The sequence below is a fragment of the Hemitrygon akajei genome, chromosome 20 (genome assembly GCF_048418815.1).
Source record: "Hemitrygon akajei chromosome 20, sHemAka1.3, whole genome shotgun sequence".
NCBI classification, from domain to species: Eukaryota; Metazoa; Chordata; class Chondrichthyes; order Myliobatiformes; family Dasyatidae; genus Hemitrygon; species Hemitrygon akajei.
Genome location: NC_133143.1, coordinates 33,492,412 through 33,518,080, shown reverse-complemented (window position 1 = coordinate 33,518,080; position 25,669 = coordinate 33,492,412). Strand labels below are relative to the sequence as shown.

The following is a 25,669-nucleotide window of genomic DNA, read 5'->3' as shown; positions in this document are numbered from 1 at the left end:
AAGAATTAGCCAGATTAACAATGTCTAGTGATTTTTAAGTAGGTCACTGGTTTTATATTTCAAAGTTTGATGTTGTTTTCTGTTAAACATTAGCTGAACTTTTTAAAACCAGTCTGGACATTTAAATCTAAGCAGGCTTTTCTTAAAACATAGAGCATGTTATTTTTTAACCCTCCCACAATTTTAAGTGCCTAAACACCCAGGCTACTTTAATATAATGCAGTGACCTTGATATATTAAGAAAATGTGCAATTTACGCACTGATCTTTTACAAAGGCTCATCTGGGCCTCAACTATAAAACACTTCCTTCACACAAAAAGATACCACCTACCTATTAAATTGTCTCAAAATACTTAGGTCACCCTTCTAGAGTGAACAGAATCTGTTATGTAATAAGCAACAAATAATCACTCTGGTTAATTGATACATATACGGACCAGTACATTTTGGTCCACTTAAGCAGCAGCACCAATTAGCTGAGGCTTCATGGAAATAGTTAAAAAGGGATTAAAGAGAAAACAGTAACAAATTATGTATTCAAATAAAATACAGAAAATATATTAGACTACCAATAGTACTACAGTACTATAAAACTGTATTTTGGTTTCCAATAGTTATCAATGGAGGGATTCATCCACTGTACCAAGGAACAAAAACAGCAGAGACACCTAGTGCAGATAGTCAACTGTCTTGATACAATACTACCCTTCAAATCTTCACTTTCATTGTAACATTCAAGATGATTGTTGATACCATCAAATTCTTTGTAGTCTAAACTTGTTGAAGTAGTGAAATTGTTTCATTTTCACTCCTGGCCTTTTCTAGCATCTTCTAAGCCTAAATGCTTGAAACCGCAGGAAGCAAAAGAATTTGAAATCATCTTACTGCTCAATGCTAGTTAGTTACTGTTGGTTAGTTAGTCGCTACTAGTTAGAACTTGTTCAGCAAATCTCCTGTCCAAATTAAGCAGCACAGTGTCCCAAATAAATGGAATCCCAGCAATTTTATCAGTGAAATTTTGTTCGAGAGTTGTCCTAAATAAGGGGCTGCCCTGATTAACCAATGGACCAATTAACAGGAATCCAATCTTTGGAATCTGATCATGAGATTGTTTTACTGAAAACCAGGTATATGATTAATGGAAATCAAAATAACAGAAGAGTTCAACTGACTTTTTTTTATGCAGAGAAATATTTGATCATGAAGTACACAGCCTTTTACAAATGTGTTAAAACTAGAATTTGTATTTATATCTTGTAAGGAAAGAAGTACATAAATAATTAAAACCAAATACTCAAAAAACAAGAAAATGAAACTAAGTCCTTTAAATAAGCTGCACAAGAATCAGGTCAAAAACCATTGTATACAGTGCAAAATTTTGAGAGACTAAGCTCAAAGCAAAATATTAATCAGAGCTGGCATGTTGAATGTTAGAGAAACAAATTTTGCAAATGTTGTTCTTAAGGTGTAACTTCCTAAATTCAGTGCTACAAATCAGAATCAGGTTTAATATAACTGGTATATGTTGTGAAATACGTTGTTTTCCAGCAGCAGTACATTCAGAAGCAAAGTTAGTTATTTAAGCACGTTTTAAAACAGAAAGTTTTATGATTGACTATGCTACTGTCCGTACAACCCCAGCTCTCTCAACAATTCTGGCCCTTTCAATGGACTGATGCACTGTTTTCCTCCCCCCAGAACACTTTCTCTAGCAACCTTTTGGCAATTTATCTACTTAGCTATCTTTAATCCAGTGAGAATCATGGTTATCTAGCTAACTATCAAATTAAAAAAATATTTTTTGTGTTAAACTCAGAAGTATTCCAAAAAATTGAAAGGCGTACCCAAATATAGCAAGACCAAGGTTTGTGTTAATAAATTGCAAGCTCACTTTTACGCCAAACAACTACTAAAACAATGTCAATCTAAATAACTCTGCTTTCAATGACAGTCAGAGTAAATCCTCCACCATGGACATCTGCTACTTATCATTAAACAGATACTCATCTTGCCTGACCTAATTAATTACCTAATAATATGGATGGATCAAAGGCAGGATATTCTATGGAGGTACAATTCACTTCCTGATTTTCCAAGGCCATTTATTGTTTACAAGGCACAAATCAAGAACATGACTGATTAATTTTCACTTATCTGATTGCAACACCAACACTCAAGCAACTTCCAGTAAATTGGTACTTCATTCTGCATGTTAAATTTTCTCTCCTTAAATACCAGCTCATCATTATCCAGAGTGCAACACTTGCAAGATGCACTACAGTAACTTATCAAGGTTTCTTCAATGCTATCTGTGACCGCAGCTTTTTCTAAAGTTTCAACAGGTACTGGGGAATGAAGATCTGAAGTTTCATACAATCTTACTGGGGAAATAATTCTCTGTACTGACACTTGTGTATAGTTACACTACACAACTGCAGCAGTACAGGATATACCACTTTCTCATATGAAATTTTGGATTGCCTAGCCAATGACATATTTGGAGTTCTGATCATTTCATTACAGGAAGAATATGAAAACTTTAGAGAAGGCGCATAGGATATTTACCAAAATGCTGCCTAGATTACACAGTGATCTAGGGCTATTTCTCTAGTGGAGTGGAGGAGGATGAGGAGTGACTAATAAACCTGAACCAATATATTAAATAATCAAAACTCATACTTCATATCGGTATGCTTGTGGAGGCAAAGCAGTGAATGAGTCAAGTCACATAATGTCAAGCCAGCATGGGAGTTAAATTACTTTATGTGAACAACAATTGTATCATGCCATAATATTGTGTAGGATGGCGACTTTTTTTTTTGCACAGAAAATAAAGTCCGCTCATTCAGCATTGTTTTTGGGAGTCAAGAGGGTGGACAGGCAGAAATCTGACATCAATTAAGACCATCTATTCAAAATGCAAAATGGGCTCGCAAGCTGTTGTTTGCCAGTAACGAATTCGAAACTTGGCAATACAAACATTGTAGTTATAAGATTGTATATTTAAGACATCATGCAAGTGTATAACTTTTCGAAGAGGATGTGGCAAAGAACAGCCGTAAACACTAAAGGCACCGGAGGAGTGACGAACATCAGCCGCAGCATTACACAATTGCGTTTATAACGGTGTGGACACGAATCCTAGTCCCCTACACAGCTGTAAAAACGTCACCCCATAATTTAGTAAGCAGAATCATGAAGTGACAAGAAGCATGCGGCAAGGTCCGCTGCTCGGTCTTTGTTTTGCAGCATTACCCAGAAACGAGGACGCCGAGCGCCTCCTGGAGAAGCACATTTTGGGATTTGGGGGCTACGGTTCGGGAGGGGCGGAGACCCCTGCCATGAACCAGGGAAAGATTTTGGTCAGGAATGAGAAAGACTGAATGGTGGGGTTGCCTTGGTGAGCTTTTGCCATTAACGTGACAGCAGCAGGGAAGGGGATCGGGTGAGTAAAGAGAAGACGTGTATGAAAGGGCCCGGTAAACAAGGGTACCACGGGAACCGGCAGCCGTGACGCAGCAAGTGGCTGCAGCATGGCTAACCCTGACCGGGAACACCCGGGTGAAACACGATCAACCAGACCGCACCCGCCCAGCCCAGCCCGGGACAACTCACAAAATTATCCCTGAAGTCGCTGTCTGGGCACAGGACATAGAAAGAAACGCCGGGATCCGCGTAGAAATCCAGGCGGCTCTCGGCCTCTTCAGTGGCGATGAGCTCGAACGGGGTGTTGTAGCACCATTTGTCCGCGATGTCGACGAACTGCTGGAATTCCATGGCCGCCGGATCTCCGGTGCGGGCGCGCGTCCTCCGTTACCTCAGCCGCGACCTCACCCGCCGCATCAGTCTGGAATGGAGCGCGGCCCACGGAGCGCACCGCGCTTTTGTTTTATTTCTCTCGCGGTTCGTCGCTCGCCTTGTGGCGCACTTCCGCCTTTCCGACGGCTTGCAGCCGACTGCCTCCCCCTTCTTTCCCCCTCCCCCCAGTCCCGGGCGCTCGCGTTCCCTCCCCGAGCCCGAAGACCGCAGCACGAGGGCGGGTGTACTGCTGCGTGCTACGCTGAGTAACCTGCAAGCACGAGTACAGCTGGGGGCTCTTCATCCTTCAAGGACACTCTGGGAGCCTGTTCAGTTAATACTGGGATTTGATTCTGCCGGCGATCTATTAGTTGCACATTTATCGATTTCTAATAGTGTACATTATGAACTTATGTAATTACAACATCCCATAGGCAGTGAAATAGTTTCCAACTCCTCACTCTAACGCAACGAAAATAGTAGTATTGTTGGTTCAATAGCTGGAATAGAAGTGTAATCCCTACCGTTAATTTGTGGGATTTAAATTAATTAGCTATTATTTAAGTTGCCAAGTTGTTTTTATAACAGTTAAACAAATACCCTTTAATGAATACATATAAAATGCTTTTTTCTAGTCTTGCATTATTATAAGATCTTTTTGAGTTCCTGTTTTCAAAAGCTTACCACCCCTTCAAGTAGACAGCTTCTCCAGTGTTCAGTCAAACTGGGTAGAAGGACTTGAAAATACACTTTAACGTCAAAATTAATAGATGTTGACCTTTTGTAATTGAAACAAATACTATACCAACATTCATTCCTTTACTCTTCATAGCACATTTCTTCAGGGGAACATCTTTTTCGTTATGCACCCAGGCTAAGGCAGATTAATGGGAATGACCACATCCTTCAACTAATCTGAACTCTGAATATGGACATCTTTATGAACCTGCAGATTGTCTTACATAACATAACTGAATAGGTGGAATTAATGCTAGTTCTTCCCATCCCTCTATACACCAATCTGTCAATGATTGTGGAAGCAAAGTCATGGGCTACATTTAAAGTCTAGGTTGAAAGGATCTTGGTTGAAAGGATCTTGATTGCAAGAACATCCATGGTTACAGGGAGAAGGTAGGAGAATGGGGTTGAGAAGGATAATAAATTAGCATGATGAAATGGCAGAGCAAACTTGATGGCATAATTCTGCTCCTATATCTTATGAAACTCAGCCAAAACCCTTCAGGAGGACTAGAACAGAAGGGAGCAGAAGCCAAAAGAAGAAATTAGGTGCTGACTTCCTTTTCAGTCCTGATTCTCTTTCCCCCCTCCCCCATAAATGCTGCCTGCACTTAATGAGTTTCTCCAGCTCAAGATTTCTGCAGAATTTCTTGTCATTACCCAATGTAGCCTATTTGACAGTTGTGTCCTATGTCCCACAGAAACCTAATTCTCTTATAATTTAATCAGTGAAGCATTCAATTAACAACAAAAATTGCTTTTGGTTCAGGATAAACCAAACTAAATGCAGCTGGTTCAGGATACGTCATATAATCACTATAATTCTTTTCCATCTACTTAGAAGGATGGGGGGAAAGCACAAGTCACAATTTACAAGTAGTGTAAAATTGCACAATAAATATGTATATTTCCATTAAAAACAATCTTACTCTAGAAAGCAAATCCAGTATATATGTTAATAGTAGGCCAAGAAATAGGGCACTTGACACTGCATTAGGGCATTTACTGTGTTTTATTTATTATTTGACCGACATTATTTGAAAGACAATATTATATAAACATTTCTTTATATGTATTTAAAGTGTGAAGTTGCTTTAAGTAAAGAAAGCTGGTGAACAGGAGTTTCTTTCCTGCCCAACCCAACCTGGATCCATGAGCTGCAAGATTTGATTAACATGACATTTGTGCTGAAACACTGTAATATTAGAATTTCAAATCTATAAATTTCTTGCTTTTCATATAAGTCTCTACCTGTTAGGCAAAACCAAAAACATATTTAATATGGCAGGTTTGGATTGTGAGAATACAGTACTTTAGATACTAGACTTACGTAACTAAAGAACACAGAAGAATCAAGCTGCTTTACTATGCTCACTTGCATGAAAACAACAGAATATGATTAAGGTGTGTTAAATTGAAATAATCCTATAGCATGCAAGACATAAGCAAATTGGGGATTAATATGGTCAAATGTTTATCGGTCTGTGACGATACTGGTACAGGTTTATATTATCAGAACTACAAATATACAAGATAATCAGATTCCTCAGGTAGCCCTGTCTAGATAGCCTTGAGAAGTTATAAATTAAGATTCTCAGATTTTTTTAAATGTAGAAGTTGAATTTGTTTCTTATAGAAAACTGTAATTGAACAAAACATACAAAGGCAAAATAAAGGATAAAAGAACTAGAGTAGGCTGTAACACAAATAGCCTTAAAATAGTCACTAAATGGAATATTGGGGTGTCAGGGACAGGTAGCACCTCTGGTGGGGGAACATGTCACGTCCTTTTCAGACAACACACACACAAAATGCTGGTGGAACACAGCAGGCCAGGCAGCATCTATAGGAGAAGCACAGTCGATGTTTTGGGCTGAGACCCTTAAAGACCCTTTTCAGGCAGTTTTTCCACCTCTAGTCTCCACCTGGCACTCAGCTCTCACCTGTGGTTCCCCATAGCTGTATACATGTGACAGCAACCACACCCCGGGCAACGGCTTCGACAAGCCGGCTAAACCAGGTGAGGGTAGTTGACGGGTCTCAAACCCTCGGTGAGATAGGGAGTGATCTATCCCAGCATATGAAGACAGACTCCGGCAGATTGAGTGGACCAGACCAATGGAAGGTCCAACGGTTAAGAAGGCAGTCTCTGCAAGCGTCGTGGAACGCGTAGAGCACGATAAGACACAGAAGATGTCCTGGTCATCCACTGCGACTAGTACCATCCCCAGCCGTCTCATCTCTTGTCTTGCCACTGGATCCAGATGGGAATTGGGAAGAGAGAGTGAGGCTGACGCTGCGCAACTCTCCCTTACTTAAATCCAAATCAAGCACTAGTCTCGACACCATCATCATAATGGTGTCGAGGTCTTCATCAATGACGATGGACGAACCACCAACCAAATGGAGTATTTTAACGAGGAGGAAAAAAATAAACAAAAAAAGTGAGTGGAGAAAAAAAATTCTACTTCCAACCTATCTAATGTTATGGAGAAATTGGGTGGTTTCAATTGATCACTTTACTTCTCCATTTATTATTTAGCAGGATATAACAAATTCTTAATGTATCTACTATCATTTCACATTTAATTCAAAGCTTCATTGTTTGGTGAACTGAAGCATTTAGTATGTTTACGGTACTACACACCAATCTTGTCAGAGCACATAAAATAGCTTCCAAATTTACTAACATCTTGTTGGGATACAAGAATCTCTTTTTATTCAAAGGATTCAACTGTTAGAATTTGAAAACAATTGAAGACTGATGCAATGGCGGATTGATACTATATTTGTTTCAACTGGAAATTTTGAATGATCTTCCACAGTCACTAATCACAGATACTCCAGTCCTGAACTTAAGCTGCAGCAAACAACAGTGAGAAATCTCACAAAAGTAGATGGAGCATTTAAACTGCAAAATTAGTGATGAAGCTCTGGGAGGGGATCCCCAGCCCACTCACTCAAGCCATGATATGCAATTTTTGTGACCAGAAAAATGAGAGAATAGGATCAGGCTTAAGTAGTAAAGCTTCTTTTTATATTTCATAGATACAAAGTTGAAGGGTATCATGGATTAAATACCTATTTTAAAAAAATCATTGTAGCTTGAAACATTTTTCTCCAATTGAACAGGTCAACAAACTCCAGTTGTGCATCGAACTGCTAAAACTGCAATATGGGAGATCAGTCAGAATATCCAGCTTCACACAAATTCTTCCATTAAAGAAAATGGAAGATGGTTAAAAGATGGTTATGCTACTCAAGAAGTACAAGCACATAATTTTTTATGATACAAAATGTTTTGCTTTTGGAAATTAAAACCTAGTCTAACAATTTATTTCACCAGCAAAATTCAAAGATATAGAAAACAATGTTGCTGTTAATTTCTAGAGATGTCAATGCCCATTCATGGTTCTTAAATTACTATTTTTAATCCACTAGTGGTTCCCACCATTAAACATCATGAACTTCACATCCATCTTGGTACTTGTAGACAGTGACTCTGCCAATGGATTTCTACACTGCGTGATATCTGTTATGATATACTTGTACAAACTTATTGTATAACTAAACATTACATTAGGGTGGATATCACCCTTGTTGCATGATTAAGCATTAAAGTCTATTTCTGTTTGATAGTTTTGAATATGCAAGTTTACCATTTAGTTCATTTAAAAGATCAACAAGTCTTCAGAAAATTAATTAGAATATTTGACAAAATATACAAGTAAAACTAATGTCTCTCTAACTTAACTTTTAAAAAGCAATTAAATACATTTTTGAAAATATACTGCATTTATCACCCCATTTTTGATATTAAAACTGCAGTAAGGACACATAATAAATGTATTACACAAAATCGAATAATGCATTAACACATTTCTCCTGTTGATCAGTATGGAGGTAGGTGGTCTATTTTCCTTAGTCCTTAATCATCACTGTCACTCCCAGATTCACTCAATTGTAAGTCATTTCCTGAAAATAAAGATTTGTGTTATTAACAAGTGGTTGTCATTTTGCAACTATTAACATCTATTTTCACTTTGTAGTTGTTCCTCTTGGGAAAATATTAACTTCTGTGTGGGCTAAGTGCCCAAGAAGTGAGAGTCCAATTCCACTTGTACAAAAAGATCAGCCAACTATTTTCAGTTTACTCAATTTTGGTGTACAAAGACCAGACAAGCCCTGAAAACCATTAATACAGGTAAGAGAAAGTGCTAGGGTGAGGAAAGAGGACTCTGAGGTGGCAAAAACAGTTATTTCCTCTATGAGATTTTAAAAAAATAGGTATTACAAGGAGGAAGAGCTACCCTTGTCAACTCGTTCCTCCCCACTGATCTCCCTCCTGGCACTTATCCCTGCAAGTGTGACAAGTGCCACACCTTCCCCTAGATCTGCTTCCTCACCACCAAATAGTCCTTAGAGGTGAGGCAAGACTCCAGCTGCAAATCTCTTAGGGCAATCTTTTGTATCTAGCACTCCCAATGCAGCCTCTTCTACATTAATGAGACCCGACGTAGACTGGGGATTGTTTTGTCAAGCTCCTTTGCTCTATCTGCTGGATTTCCCAGTGGTTACCTGTTTCAATTAAATTTCTCATTCCCATTCCAACATGTCAGCCCATGGCCTCCTCTACTGCCACGATAAGGCCACACTCAGGTTGGCAGAGCAATAATTCATTTCCATCTGGGTAGCCTCCAACCTGATGGCATGAAAGCTGAGTTCTCTAACTTACAGTAACTTGTCTCCCCTAATTTTTTTTTTTAATTCCCCATTCTGGTTCCCCTCTCACCAATTCTCTTCCCCTCACCTCCATCTGGTGTCTCTCCTCCCTCCCTTTCTTTCATGGTACTCTATCAGATTCCTACTTCTTCAGCCCTTTACCTCTTCCACGAATCACCTCCGGGCTTTTTAACTTAATGCCATCTCCCCCACCCATCTTCCACTTCCACCTCACCTGATTTCACCTATCAACTGCTAGCTTGTACTCCTCCCCTCCCCACCCCAACACTGATATTTTGGCTTCTGTCCCCTTCCTCTCCAGTCCCGATCAAGGGTCTCAGCCCAAAACACTGACTATTCTCATCCAGAGATGCTGCCTGACGTTGAGTTCCTCCAGCATTTTGTGTATGCTGCTCAGAATTTCCAGCTTCTGCAGAATCTCTTCTGTTTACCTGTTTTCCTCATTCACTTCATGTAAAAGGTATCAAAAAATTAGCTCGAAAGTTGTAACAATAATGGTGATTAAAAAAAACTTTTTAAAAAAATCAAGGTCAGCTGAAGCCCTTGTAGTTTAAATATATTTTGTTAAATCGTACAAGTTATTGATGATGCTGCATCTGGCAATTTAATCCTTTCATTTAAATAAGGTTATACTATTAATTGAGGTCAATACCTGAGATTACAGGGCTGGCCTTTCAAAACATTAGATCAGTAATTTCTTTTTGGAGTTTAGCATAATGACAGGTGATCTTATCCAAATACAAGCCCCTAAAAGGGCATGACTTTTCCAATAGTGGGAGAAGGGACAGTTTCAAAACAGAAGAAACATTTATAACTCAGATGCTTGAGGATTTCTTCTCAAGAATAGTGAATCTCTGAAATTCTCAATACTAAAGAGTTGTGGAGGCTATATTATTACAGGTAGCTTAAGGGGTTTTTAAAAACAAGTGGGGAGATGAAGTCTACATGGGGTCACCACAGGTATGCCCATTAAGACTGAAGATAGATCAGGCATGATCATAACAGAATGGCAGAGCAGCCTAGAGGGACAAAGTGGTTGGATGGTCTTCAAAAACTATGGCTTGGTATTGACTAATTTAGCACTTTGGATTTAAAGCAAACTTATTAGAAAAGAAAATTGTAAAATAAAACAGGTAGCTGCAATTAATAACAGATGTAGTTGAGTACTGCATACTTACTCAGTGTGGTCATAAGCTGATTGCTTCCTGGTCTGCTGGTACCATTTGTAGAAGCAATTCTGTTACTGTAATTCTGTGGCTGCTGTTGCTGATGAGATTGAGAATGGGATTGTTGATGTGTTTGTAGCTGTGGCAGTGTAGATGGGCGAGCTTCATTTTCCACATCACTACTAGAGCTGTCATCACTGCCAGATGAGCTTCCAGATTCTGAGGAACTACTGCTGCTACTCATCTGTTCGATTATATCAACTTCAGCTCTCAGTTCTGGATGGATTAAAAAAAACAGGTGCTTTGTTAAGCCACATCAAAAGGAAAAAAATAAAATAAATTTTTAAAAAATCTATGTTGTGAATACAGAATTTGGGATTTTGCAGTGGAAGGCAAGACTGCGAAATCTATACCCCTTATAACAGAACAATTTAGGAAACCTAAAAGTACCAGAACTAAAGAGTTGTAGGGCTCAAGCTATGGGGAAACATTACACTATGGAGACATTTGAAAGTAAAAATTTTAAATTGAGGAGTAAGTTAACTTGGGAGTAAGTGTAGTGCGTACAGCAAACATAGCATTGATGGAGGAAGAAGTGAGTTAGAACACATAGCTGCTGAGATTTGGATGGCAAGTTGTAGAGAGTAAAATAAGACTGGATGTCCAACAATGATCAGCACGATCTGAAGCATAAATACAGCAGTGATCTTAGTGGTGGAACAAATATATATTCCGAAACTTAAAGTTGACTCAAATATAACACCTGAACACCAATTGTCCAGTTCCATCATCAGTCAGCTCCCAAAGAAATGTTTGAGACTTGTGGCTAGGAATTGCAATTTTTGACAGGGATCAAAGTACCGTAGATTCCGGATTTTAAGCCGCTACTTTTTTCCCACATTTTGAACAGCTTTGAACTTTGCGGCCAATAATCCGAAGCGGCTAATGCAAGGTTTTTTTCATGCCGCCTCGTAAACATTTTGCCTCGTAACAGTAGACCAATAAAATTGATGAGTAGTTCACAGAGGTCCAATGAAATTGTACGATAAATCAAGCGCACTTTCACAATTAAATTATTGTAAATCAGTCATTTGTACTCACCCTCATCAACATGGAAAACACTCGAAGCATTGTGCTACCTACCCTACTTAGTTTAAACTATATTTGTTTTCTGTACTACATCGCGGGATGCTATGACGTCACACCCGGTTTCGCGGCGTCTTGTGGGAAAATGCCGTCTGCGATGAAACGGGACGGAGGGGGGAGCGGATTCCGCGAGCGGCTTTGGATCCGAGTGAAATCTGCTTTTAAATGCCGTTTGCGATGAAACGGAAAGGAGGGGGTCGAGCGGCGGAGCGGCTTTGGATCCGAGTGAAATCTGCTTTTAAATGCCGTCTGCGATGAAACGGAAAGGAGGGGGGGAGCGGATTCCGCGAGCGGCTTTGGATCCGAGCGAAATCTGCTTTTAAGTTAAAGGTATCAATAACTTTTCCTGGTAGGCTGCAGTATATATATTTTTTACCAGTCGTTAGGAGATATTGGAATGTTGTTCAGTAAAGAAGTATACGCAACGTATATTTAAAAGTAGCCGCGTACGGGCACGGTTCGAAAAAAAGCATTTGCAATATGTATTTGTTTTTGTTACCATATGGATTTAATTAAAAGTTAAAAAAATCCTCACGTGTAATATCTTTCTGTGTAAATATCTCATATTACAACGTGGGACACCTGCGGCCGAAAATCCGGTGCGGCCTAAAATCCGGTGCGGCCTTTACATTTAAAAAAATGATTTTATTTCTAAAATTAGTGCCAGCGGCTTAAAATCAGGTGCGCTCTGTAGTCCGGAATCTACGGTAAATAGTTTCGGCCTTCCCAGTATTTAGTTAGGGAAATTATCTACTTGCCAAATCCCAGATGCTGGATAGTCTGACACTTTAGAGGTATCAAGAAAAAGTAAGTGCATTCAGAATAATAACATAATGAAGATTATTCAAAAATAACTTTGGGCAGCTTTTTATAGGACTGTGGTACTAAGTAATATGGAACCAACGTGGGTAAACGAGATGCAAAACAATCATGGACTAATTGAATGGTTAGTCAGGTTTCATGAACGGAAAAAAGCTATTCCTTTTCCTGTGTTAGGAAATTGCGTTACGAGATCATTTGCAAACAGGATTAAAAAGCTAGCTAAAGAACAGAAATACCACTAAATGCTTTATTAATAACAATTTTCTGTGGTAAATTGCAATAAACTATCACCACAAACAATGAAGACTGTTCACTCACAATCCCCATGCAATCTGCCAGAGGTTGAGCAGTTTTATAAAGAATAGGAAAAAATAGCAGTGTTCAGATACTCCAAGGGTAGTCATAGCTGAAGGGTGGGAGTAGGGACGAGCTCCCACTGCTAAACAAATACTCCTCATGATGTGCATCTCAAACAGCCTCTGACAACCAAGTCCAACTCCTGGCCTTCACGTGTGACATAGTTCTTTTGCCCGGCGGAGCTGTTCTCACTGACAGGAGAAGGGGCAAAGGAGGACCACTGGTGCCTTAAAACCAGTTACTCCGGGCAGATGGGGCTTGTTAACCACGGATGGTAGCTCATCTAGGAGAGGGAAAACTCCGATTTCAAACCTCCGCTGCCTTATGGCTATACCTGCTCATGGGAAAGGCTTTGGGAGTAAACCCCAAGGAAAAATCCAGAGTCAGAGTCACAAAGATGGTTGACTGCTGTACCCAGCACCGGCACAGCAACTCCTGCGATGCTGCTGGCACCAAACTGTATCAACTTTCGTCGTTCCTTTGGACCTGTCATCAGCAATGGGGGGGGGGGGGGGGGGGGTCCCACTGCATGGGCAACAGACAGATCTCCATATCAACTCTGCCCTGGCTTGCACCCTGGAGAAGCTACTCCCGGTGACTACCAGAGGCACAGTACCCATGGTTGACCACGACCAACGAAGGCCACGGAGATGCGCAAAGCTGATAGAGACCTATCCACACAGACTCAAGGCTATAATTGCTGCCAAGGTAAATCTACTACTAAATACTGACTTGAAGAGTGTGAATACTTGTGCAATCAATTATTTTGTGTTTTATATTTGTAATTAAATCACTTTGTAGAGATCTGTTTTCACTTTGACACGAGTTTTTTTTCTGTTCATCAGTGTCAAAAAAGCCAAATTAAATCCACTCTGATTCAATGTTGTAAACAATAAAACATGAAAAATTCTAAAGGGGGTGGGGTTAAATACTTTTTATAGGCAATATATATGTATGTAAAGTGATGAAAGGTGTTTTGCATCAATTGTTCCTTTCCACACAGACATTTATTTGCTTACCTCTTTTTATGTCATCAAGCTGTGGTTCAGGTGATGGGTTGTCCTTTGAGGGAGATGTTTTTGGTCCAGTACATGGCTTATTTGGGGCTCTAAACTGCGATGAAGGCTGAGATCTTCTCACTGCCTGTGATTCCAATTGAGCCTGGATTTTACTGCTCCCTTCAGCTCTGTAAAAAAAAATCAATCACTTCACAACAGTAAAAAAAAAATACCTTTAGAATACTATCTCAAAAATATTTGAAGACAGGTCAATCTAAGTTTTTGTATAAGATTTTAGTAGAAATTAGTAGAAGCACCTGTTTATTTTTTTTATTCCATCCAGAACTGAGAGCTTATACACCAGATAAAATTCTCCTACTCTCTACTTACATTTATTCTTTTTCTTACATCATCTCTTGAAGGCATTGACTCTGCTGAAAGACAGAGGGAGGAACAGGAGTTTAAGAACTCCACGGGTGTCACTATTCCCTAACTGCCTTTTATTTTGTCAAAATTTATGTACCCTGCATCAAAAGCCTACTTAGCCCTGGGGCTGGGGAATGTGAAAATTGAGAGTTATTTATGAATAAGTCTGATAATAGCTTCAGCCAGCGCTCACATATTGCAGAAGTCTTAGGAATTGCATAATCACAATTCAAGTGACCAGTCAGATAATAATAAAAAATACATGAAAAACTTACTGCAATGTCAGACCACTGAACTCTGTCTCAAGGGCTGGAGTTAAAATTCAGTTCAACTGTTTTGGCTTCAAAAATATCTTAAATGTTACATTAGAAAAAAAACTCACAACAATGTAGTTTACTAAATTTCCTGAGTTTTCTCACACTAACCTGGCCTTTAAAAAAAAATCAGAATTTTCCTTTTAGTAGGTGAGTGCAGATCTGTTATTGAACTGGCTGGTAAATATTAACTGTTTTTCATTATTGTCTGATATCGGGTATGTAATCTGCTAGGTACCCAAAATTTTCTTTATAAATACAGATTTTAAGAAAACAAGTATTTTACTGAATGATTACAGTTATATCTTAGGATGTAGCCATTCAGTACAGTGTGCTTGCAAGCTTCAAAAATGGAGAGGACAGAAGAACCTAAGAACATAGGAAATAGAAGCTGGATTAGGCCATTCAATATCACAATCAGGTTTAATGTCGTGAAATTTGTTGTTGTGGTGAATTGAATTGACTTTATTACTTACATCCTTCATATACATGAAGAGTAAAAATCTTTACGTTATGTCTCCGTCTAAATGTGCAATGTGCAATTTATAGTAATTTGTAAAAAATATTATGTACAACAGGACAGTCAATATAACATAGAAATACAGGTGTTTATCAGCATGAATTAATCAGTCTGATGGCCTGGTGGAAGAAGCTGTCCCGGAGCCTGTTGGTCCTGGTTTTTATGCCGCGGTACCGTTTCCCGGATGGTAGCAGCTGGAACAGTTTGTGATTAGGGTGACTCGGGTCCCCAATAATCCTTCGGGCCCTTTTTACACACCTGTCTTTGCAAATGTCCTGAATAGTGGGAAGTTCACATCTACAGATGTGCTGGGCTGTCCACACCACTCTCTGGAGAGTCCTGTGATTGAGAGAAGTACAGTTCCCATACCAGGCAGTGATGCAGCCAGTCAGGATGCTCTCAATTGTATCCCTGTAGAAAGGTCTTTGGGGGGGGCGGGGGCGGGGGGCATACCAAACTTCTTCAACCCTCTGAGGTAAAAGTGGCACTGTTGTGCCTTTTTCACCACACAGCTGGTATGTGTGGACAACGTGAGATCCTCAGTGATGTGTATGCCAAGGAACTTAAAAGCTGTTCACCCTCTCAACCCCAGGTCCATTGATGTCAATAGCCTGTCTCCATTCCTCCTGTGGTCCACAACCAGCTTCTTTGTTTTTGCAACATTGAGGGAGAAGTTGTTTTCTTGACAAGCTAATGACTTCTCTGTAGGCTGCCTCATCATTATTTGAGATTAGGTCAATCAGTGTAGTATAGTCAGCAAATTCAATTAGCAGATTGAAGCTGTGGGTGGTGACACAGTCACGGGTCTACAGAGAGTAAAGGAGGGGGCTAAGGACACAGCCCTGAGGGGGACCTGCATTGAGGGACAGAGGGGCAGAACTGAGGGAGCCCACTCTTACCACCTGCCAGCAATCTGATAGGAAGTCCAGAATCCAGCTACACACGACAGAGTGAAGGCTGAGGTCTCTGAGCTTCTTGCCAAGCCTGGAAGGAATTATGGTGTTGAATGAACTGTAGTACAAGGACAGCATTCTCCCATAAGCATCCTTCTCCAGATGTGCAAGGACAGTGTGTAGAGCTGCGGCTATTGCGTCAAATGTCAATCAGTTGTGTCGGTAGGTGAATTGTAGGGGGGGTCTGGTATGGTTGGTAGCACACTGCAGATGTTGTCCTTGACCAGCCTCTCAAAGCATTTGCTATTATTAAAGTGTGTGCAACAGGATGCCAGTCATTCAGACATGTTGCCTTGGTCTTTTTAGGTGCTGGAATCATGATGGATGCTTTAAAGCAGGAGGGCGCTCTACACTGGGAGAGGGAGAGATACACTGCGAGTGGTAGCAGTACATTGCAATACAAAATAAAAAGCAGTAAATTACAGTATATTTTTTTAAAGTCAAATAACACAACAAGAAAAAAAATAGTACTGAGGTACTGTTCATGGGTTTAATTTCCATTCAGAAATCTGATGGCAGAGGAAGAAGTTGTTCCTGAATCATTGAGTGTGTGCCTTCAGGCTCCTGCACATCCTCCCTGATGGTAGCATTGAGAAGAGGCAGTGTCCTGGGTGATGAGGTCCTTAATGATGGATGCCACCTTTTTGAGGCATTGCTCCCTGAGAATATCATAGATGCTGGGGAAGCTGGTGTCCATGTTGGGGCTGACTGAGTTTACAACTTTCTGCAGCTTACTTCAATCCTGTGCAGTGCACCCCTCCCCATACCAGACAGTGGTGCAGCCACTTAGAATGCTCTCCACAGAACATATGTAGAAATTTCCAAGTGTCTTGGGTGACATAGCAAATCCCCTCAAACTCCTAATAAATATAGCAACTGTCAAGCTATCTTGTAACTGCAGCAATATGCTGGGCCCAGGATTGATCCTTAGAGATGCTGGCACCCAGGAACTTGAAATTGCTCACTCTTTCCACTACTGATCCCTTGATAAGGGCTGGTGTGTGTACCCTCATCTTACCCTTTCTGAAGTCCCCAGTCAATTCTTTGGTCTTACTGACATTGAGTGCAAGATTGTTGGTGCAGCACCATTCAACCAGCTGGTCTATCTTGCTCAGTACACCTTCTCACCACCATCTGAAATTTTGCCAACAATAGTTGTGTCATCAACAAATTTATAGATGTCATTTGAGCTGTGGGCATACAGAGTAGAGCAGTGGGCTAAGCACACATCCATGAGGTGCGAAAGAGTTGATTATCTGGAAAGTGGAGATGTTATTTCTGATCTGCACAGACAGTGGTCTTCCAGTGAGTTTGTCGAGGATCCAGTTGCAGAGGGAAGTACAGAGGCACAGGTTTTGGAGCTTTTTGATCAGAACTTTAGGAACGATTGTGTTAAACACTGAGTTGTAGTCAATGAACAGCGGTCTGAAGTATTAGTATTATCCAGGTGATCCAAGGTCACGTGAAGAGCCAATGAGATCACATGTGGCATTAGGCAAATTGCAGTGGGTACAGGTCGCTGCTTATGTAGCAGTTGATTCTAGCTACAAACAACCTCTCAAACCACTTCATCATGGTAGATATATGTGGTACTGGATAATAGTCATTAAACCAACTCACCCTGCTCATCTTGGGTTCAGGTATGATTGTTGTTCTTTTGAAGCAGATGAGAACTTCTGACTATAACAGAGATTGAAAATGCCTTTGAACACACCTGCCAGTTGGTTGGCACAGATTTTCAGAGCCCTATCAGGTACACCATTAGCATTAGGGCCTGTCGACTTGTAAAAGTTCACTCTCTTGAAAGACATTTTGACATCAACCTCCAAGACAGAGATCACAGGGTCACTGGATGTTGCAGGGATCTTCATACACAGAGTTTTATTCTCCTTTTCGAAGTAGGCATGAAAGGCATCTGGAAGTGAAGCAACACTGTCATGCCTGAAGTTAATTTTCGCTTTGTAAGTAATGGCCCGCAAACCCTGCCAGAGTTGATGCACATCCAATTCCACCTCTAATCTCAATCAGAATTATTCTTTGGCTTTTGAGGTAGCTCTCCATAACTTGTACCTGGCCTTCTTGTATAGTCCTGAATCACCAGATCTAAATGCCACAGATCTAGCCCTCAGCAGACTGTGAATCCCCTGGCTCATGCATGACTTTTCGTTCGGGTATGCACGGTATGTTCTTGTAGGCACATGCTCATCCACACAGGTCTTAATGAAGTCAGTGACAACTGTGGCATATTCAGCTACTCATGGATCCACCATTCAATATGATTTCAGATTTTTACTCCAGCACATACACATTTCTGTACTAATCCAATGTCCTTGAAGTCCTGGGTATCCAAATAAACATATTTATCCTTGTCTTAAATATATTTCATGATTTCAAAACAACACATTCCACGATTTCACAAGTCAGCGATAAATAAATCTAATTCTGAATGTAAATCCAAAAGGTACAGAATAACCAACACTATACATAACTGTAGAGAAGCTGTGCAACAATTAATCACACACAAAACTGAGTGTATAGTGACAGATTCAACTGAAGAAATAGCTTTGTGTTCTTACCTAGTTTTCTTCACCTGTATACTGCTACTGAGCTTTTCAAGCACAAACTCTCCAGTGTCATGGTTAATGATAAGTACACAATCCTTCTGATATGGCCTTTTATTACCTTTGAACACAGTCATTGGTGGAGTGGAGCCCTGATGACCAAAAAGTATATTACTGCAAATGTTAGAAAGAATTCATTCATTGGTTAAACAATACTGATAGTAACTCTAAACATTTTATGTGATTGCAACAAAGTCCCTGAAACATCTCCTTCATTACACAAGTGTGTTACATGAAAAAAGGCACATTCAAGTACAAACTTTGTATGATAAAAGTTGATGAGCACAAGTACTTACTATTGAAGCTACTTTTCTGAATGAGTTAAGTACTCATATGCTAAATCAACCAGTTCCCATTAAAAAGCCAAGAAATACAATTTATAAAATCAAGTTATAACCATTTCAAAAGCAGACTACATTGATGCATATTTTGCATATTTTTCAGACACAGTATTATAATTAAATATTACATGAGATTGTGCATTAATGACTAAGAAATCTTTCAGTCATTAATGTAAAGTGGCAGTGCAGGTATGCAATTTCAAAAGCAAAACGCTTATTACAATGATCTGAAATAGTACTTAATACCATAATATTGGGTTATTAAACAATGAAAATTCCAACCTTCTACCTCATTTCCTTCAGTTGTTAACCCCTTCCACCGTTCTCTTCTGTCAACATTAAATTCCATTCATCTCCTATGTATAACACTATCAAAAATATTTTAATTCACTCATCTTTACCAGTCTCTCCATATTGATAGATATTACCTTTTGTTTCCTTCATATCTTCCCCCTTTAATCTGTGCCCTTAGAGATAGTTTTATTTCTAATTTTGCATTTCTAATGAAATGCCTTAAATCTACATGTTAACACTCTCTCTGCAGATGCTGTCTAGCCTCCTAAGTTACTTCCACCAATTTTGTTTTTAATACAAAAAAATTATAAGTAGCCAGATTGAAATAAACAGAACTGGCAAACATGATTAAAAATTCCTAAAGCAGTGATACATAAATATTCCTTTTCTCCCAATTCTGTCTATTATTTTCTCATGCTGGTGATAGCCTGCATGAGGTGTTGAAGCTCAAGAGACACTTTCACTGTTTTTTCATTGTGCTGTACTAAGCAAAAGTTAAACAACTTTCTCTGTTCCTACAAAAAAAAACATCTCTTCAGCCAGCAGATTAGATGCTTTCAATATTAAGTAACTGCTTCGGTAGTTTTCAAATAAAACTTCCCCTGTAGACCCCTTAACTTGGTCTTTAGTACTATGAGAATCAAGAAATTATACTGTATATACGATAATCTTGTTCTGTTTTGATTGTAAGAATTATACTGAATTCAATTTCTTATGATATTCCCATAACAGATTGAAATTAATGCAAATCTACCATTAGTAATGAGGCAAGGCTGTTTATGAAGATTCTGATGTTTGAATCCAAGGTTCGTTCAAAAATTAGGAAAGAGGCACAAAACTTGTTGATTTGCAATCAAGAGTTAATAGAATAGAGGAAAGCTGAACAGGTAGTAATATGGGACTAATAAGCAAAGAGAGTCAAAGGAACAAAGATGGCACCTAGCACAGAACAGCTATTTTTATACCAGAGATAAAAAAAATCCATTCAAATTTTTAGATAAGAGACAACTAATTAGAAAATACTTATTTGAATACTGCAATACCAAGTTAACCAATGAGAAAGAACTTATTCACTTAATGCAGAACAAAGACACTTCCGGAGCTTTCCAGAAGTGTACTTTGTATAGCCACTAGAGGCATATTAAACTTGCATATACATACAAGAAATACTTAAAATACAAACAGATAATTAATTGTTAAACTGCAAGGAAAATAACAATTAAACACATGTAATCTAAGAATTCAACAGTCAGATCCAATTCTATCTGGAAGAACAGCATGGCTCAAACCCATTCCACTCACTTTATCTATTACCTATTGCAACATAAAAAAGTACATTGGTTGGGGCATGCAATCTAAGCCAAATTGTAATGCAGGACATTTAGGATACATCTTTTGAATGAGGCATTTACCCTTATAGATGATATGTCCAAACAGCTTCTCCCAAGTGGCCTAGCCAATGTAAATTCCTCAATGCAGCTAAAAGCAAATTACCTAGCCTTTTATTTTTCTTTGTGTAGAACAGTGTTGTATATGCAATCTGAACAATTCTTAACTGTAATAACAACACTTCAGAAAATATTTAATTGGCTTCAAAATGCTCTACCATGTCTCCAGACTCAAGAAAAACACCACATTAACGATAAATGCTATTTTCCTTTCCACAACCACTTTTAGAGATCATTTTCATCGGAAAAAGTATCTAGTTCTTTCCCTGCATAAATGAGGAACATGCTCTTCTCGGGCTTCCAGCCAGGTACAGATATCGATTATAACTGACGTTTCAATGACAAACTCTTGCCTCTTCTTCAGGGATGATGCCTGGGTACGTCTAGACTGGTGATATTTATCAGTACCTCCTTATTAGTTAGTCCTCATCCAATCAGGTTTCTGCTCTCCCACCTTGTTTACAATCGAATTCCAGTTCTCACTTAGAGCGAGACCTTCCTCCTGCAGTCAAGGTTTGATAAGGGTACCATTGACCTTTTTGAACACACCCTTACATCGATGTACGCCCTCTATAAGGGGAACTACTATGAACAAAAGGACAGAGTGGCCATGGGATCACCCTTGTCACTGGTTATTGCTAATTTCTACATGAAGGACTTTGAGGAAAGGGCTCTGAGTTCATTGCCCTTATATCCCAAATTCTTCTTTAAATATGTCAATGACACCTTCGTAGTGTGGCCTCATGGACTCCAGACACTCCAACGGCTCCGCTACCATCTGAACAATATACATCCAAACACTATTCATGACAGAGATGGAGAAGAATGGTTGCCTCCCGTTCCTGGACATTCTAATATGACAAAAATCAGACGGTAGCCTTGGACATGGGGGTCTACTGGAAACCCAATCAGACGGGCTTATACTTCAACAGTAACGGCCACCATCACCCCTCCCACTTTAGAATGGTTCTTTCTACTTTGAGTAACAATGCAAAAACTATTTCGGACCTGGAAATAAGGTCCACGAGGAAATAAGATGATATTGCACAACATTCCTACAGAATGGCTACAAGGTGAAGGAAATCAAATGGGCCCTCAAAAGGGCTGACAGAAAAACCAGGAGACCTAACAACGAGGATGAATCCATCGCTTCCACCTTTCTTCCCTATATTGCCAGGGTTTCTGGAAGGATCGCCAGGATCCTGAAGAAATACTGGAATAATACAATCCACAAACCCGTAAGGAAGATCAATTCACAGCTCATGTGGGTCAAAGATGACCTGGAACGCAGGTCAGCAGGTGCTTAAAGGATTCCCTGTGAATGCGGAGCAGCGTATATTGACCAGACGGGACAAACAGTGGAAACCCACATCAAGGAGTAAAAGAGGTACATCAGTTTGGGTTACCTGGGGAAATTGTTGGTAGCAGAACACTGCATTCACAATGGTCCTAGGATTGACTTCAATGGCAAAAAACTAATATGCTGCACTAATGTCTTTTGGGACTGTCTGGTAAAGGAAACCATTGAAATAAAACAAAGACAAAGGTCTCGCTCCAAGTAAGAACTGGAATTTAATTGTAAACAAGGTGGGAGAGCGGAAACCTGATTGGATGAGGACCAACCAATCAGGAGGGATGGACTACGTGGTATAAATACCATCGGCCTAGACGTACCCAGGCATCACCCCTGAAGAAGATGGAAGAGCTGTCATCAAAACGTCGGTTATAATCGATACCTATATCCAGCAGGAAGCCTGAGAAGAATTTATTCATCATTATCATTTTATATATTTTTGAAACCCAGCTCTTTAACATGGCTACAAAAGGTAACTCCATGCCCATATCAGTGCTGCCAGGTCATTTGTTCATTGTTAAAAACTCTACAATTGAATATCATACAAACTGGAGAATTTAATTGACTTCTAAAACTACCATTTCTCTGCGTCCCTGCTTAGTGACTAGGTAAGTTTCAAACAATTCATCCACTGTATCCATATAGTTCAGTTCCTTCAATATTGTCTATTCCAACATTTGCATTCTCCCTCCCCAGCCACCACTGCCGAGAAAGTGTTAATCCCACCCACACAACTATTCCAGATACTTAGTAAATTTTATTCTTCACAATTCCAAACTCTGCAGAATTCTCACATCTACACACAATGCCCCAACGAAGTCATTCTTTATCATTTCTGTCCCTGGTGTTTGTTGAATCCTCATTGTTTAAAAACCATCTCCTTAACAAGGTTTTGCTCATTATTTCTATGTCCCTACTCCTACATTTTCTTAATATACAGTTGCATTTACTTGACACCTGCAACAGAAAAATATCCTAAAGTCCATCACAGTTAATCTTAAGAAAGGTATTTGAAGGTTTGGTTAAAATTGAATTACCAGAATCTTAAATGAAAAGAAGATGGATCAATACAGGAATACCACAGGAATACAGGTCCAAAGTATTTTCTTGACCTTTCTAAATTTCTTTTTTAATTCTTGGTAGGCATCTCCTCATGATATTTGAGAACTATCACGAGGAGCCGTATTTCTCTCAAACATCCTGACTCAAATCAACCCTAGTGGAAGCTATACTACAGACAAAACAGGAGGTTGGTGAATTAATTAATGAAAAAAAAAAGAATTATTTGAGTTTAGATAGAGGGTTTGCAGAAAATGGCACACATGAAGAAGAAAGAACTTGGTTTCACAAATTGAAAACCAGGAACAAAAATAGGTCATTTAACTCCTTAAAATTATAATGTAATTTAATAAGGTGGTGGTTCATCTGTCACTTAATTCTACTACCTCGCTTCACTACATTTTCTAAAATATTTTGTTATATATAAACACAAATTCATTAAACTAATATTTAAAATTAATAAGCAATTTAGTATGCATTGTCATTCATAAACTATCACTCAAATCATCGAATGCCCTTTGCACAGAAGTATTTGAGAAAAAGATTGCATTACTCTTTAAAGTTTTGGTTTTAACTTTTAAAAGAAAGATTGCAAACTTACTGGGATGTGTGGCAAAGTTATGGTGACTTGGTCACCTTTTCCAACTTGTAGCTCACCCTCACAAGTGGTGTCAATGGATGCTGGTTTAAAATCATCTGAAAGCAAGCAGATAAGACAGATTAATTGACAAAATAGAAAATTCTGTCCTTTGATTTGCAGCTGATTGGTTTTTTAAAATTTGTATGCTTTTTTTTCTTGAGAAAGATTGATAAGGAAACTTGCCCCAGCTAACTTAATTGCACTTCTGTTTAAGATCCTACAGAAGTTATTGCAATGTGTGCAAGACAATATAATACTGAATAAAAGTCTAAATTAGTACTTTTAGGTATCCTTGCAACAGGTCATTTGAACTGATGAATCCACTTCATGTCACTAGAGTTGTTAAAGATGTGGATTTTTGTTAAGTAAACTGTCAATATCTCAGAGAATCAATCCTGGCCCAACATATTGATGCAATCACAAAGAAGGCACACCAGTAGCAATACTTCTTTAAGAGTTTGAGGAGGTTTGGTACGTCAGCAAAAACTCTAGCAAATTCCAGCAGATGTATAGAGGACAGCATTTCAATTGACTGCATTACACTCTGGTATGGAGTCTCCAATGCACAGGATTGAAAGATGTGCAGAGGGTTGCAGGCTCAGCCAGTTAATCATGGGTACAACCCTCCCCACTATTGAGGACTCCTTTAAATGGCAATGCCCATCACCATCTGGGACATGCCTTCTTCTCATTAATACCATTGGGGAGAAGATACAGGAGCCTGAAGATTCACACTCAATGTTTTAAGAACAGCTTCCTCCCCTAGCAGATTTCAGAATGGTCCATGAACTCAACATCACTATTTCTCTTTTGAACTTTGTTTCATTGTAATTTACAGTAATGCTATATGCCACCGACATGCGTCAGTGATAACAAGCCTGATTCAGATTCTGTTTTTGGATAGATACAATTACAAGCATAGTCAATACTTATTTCTTTTTTCAAAGATGTTGCCTGACTTGCTGGCTATTCTTAATTCTTGCAATACCATCATTGCTCACTCACAGAAACCCCTGTTGAATAATCAGTCAGAAGGAAATGCTCACATTTGAACATAAATAATTGCAATGAGGGAAAACTAAAAATACAGGAAAGTAAGTTCCTGAATAGTATCATTACCATTTGGTGGTATATTCCTCTCAAATTTTTAATCACACAAGTGCATGTTCAGTATTCTGGAAAAAATATTAAATCAAAAGCCACTACACATACATACACGTATACCGTCTAAACTGAAATTGCAGAAAACTGCAGATACTGGAAATCTCAAGTTAAGCAGAAAATGTCGGAAGCACTCAGCAGGCCTGGCAGCATTTGCAGGGGGACAATCGTTTGCTGCTCCACAGAACAGATAAGGTGTGCAATCTGTTTCTGTCAGCACACCGGGCCCGGTTGCGCTCGGACTGGCCGGGGGGAGGCGTGACCGTGGCGACAGGATGGCCAGAGCAGCGCTTCCATCCGCGGTCACGTAACAACCGTTAGACCCCGTCTTCGGTTCGGCTTGAACACGGGGATTCTCACTATCCCCGTGGTGGCCCAAGCCTGCCGAGTGTTTGTTTTCCAGCATTTCCCGCTGCTGCTTAAGATTTCCAGCGTGGTGCAGGTTGCAGATGACCAGACCGCCTCCTCCCCACTCACAGCGGATGGTGTGGAACGAGCTTTTAGGCCGTTTCTCGAAGCTCTCGCCCAATTTCAGCACATGCTCCTCCTTGCCCAGCGCCGGCTGTGCGGTGCCATTCATTGCCGAACTCCTCAGTCATCAACCACCGTGCTTCTGTACGGAAAGGCCGGCGGGGTTGGGGGGGATAGCGACCGCCGGTTAACAGGCTGCAGTCGTGGCCGTTAAACTCAGAACGTAAACATGTCCAGCTCGCGTCGCGGGCCGCTCTCGCCACGCATGCGCCAGCCGGGGGTGGGGTGGGGGGGACCG

General features: G+C 39.7%; 2 protein-coding genes across 2 annotated transcripts in view; both read right to left on the bottom strand.

The window, feature by feature from the left end:
• The window catches only part of mturn (maturin, neural progenitor differentiation regulator homolog (Xenopus)), a 40,801-nt gene extending 36,820 nt beyond the window's left edge, over positions 1–3,981 (bottom strand). Inside the window, exon 1 of the mRNA XM_073024113.1 lies at positions 3,617–3,981. Coding sequence (XP_072880214.1) covers positions 3,617–3,778 — 162 coding nt within the window. The 5' untranslated portion in view covers positions 3,779–3,981. The remainder of the gene's footprint in view (positions 1–3,616) is intronic.
• A 1,549-nt stretch (positions 3,982–5,530) lies between these two features.
• Positions 5,531–25,645, bottom strand: eaf1 (ELL associated factor 1). Its single transcript, XM_073024111.1, has 6 exons — positions 25,378–25,645; positions 23,701–23,795; positions 18,559–18,695; positions 13,791–13,957; positions 10,459–10,722; positions 5,531–8,512 (listed from the first exon to the last, which is right to left on the bottom strand). The coding sequence occupies exons 1-6, from the start codon at positions 25,478–25,480 to the stop codon at positions 8,466–8,468; spliced, it is 813 nt and encodes a 270-aa protein (XP_072880212.1). The 5' UTR covers positions 25,481–25,645; the 3' UTR covers positions 5,531–8,465.
• Positions 25,646–25,669: the final 24 nt, after the last annotated feature.

Bases quoted from the DNA above. Each gene is read 5' to 3' on its own strand.
- eaf1 (XM_073024111.1), bottom strand. From the start codon at position 25,480: ATGAATGGCACCGCACAGCCGGCGCTGGGCAAGGAGGAGCATGTGCTG. The intron at 23,796-25,377 runs GTGAGTGGGGAG...GCTTGCTTTCAG, and splicing joins CTCGTTCCACACCATCCGCT to ATGATTTTAAACCAGCATCC. The intron at 8,513-10,458 runs GTAAGTATGCAG...CTTTATTTTCAG, and splicing joins TCAGCTTATGACCACACTGA to GAAATGACTTACAATTGAGT.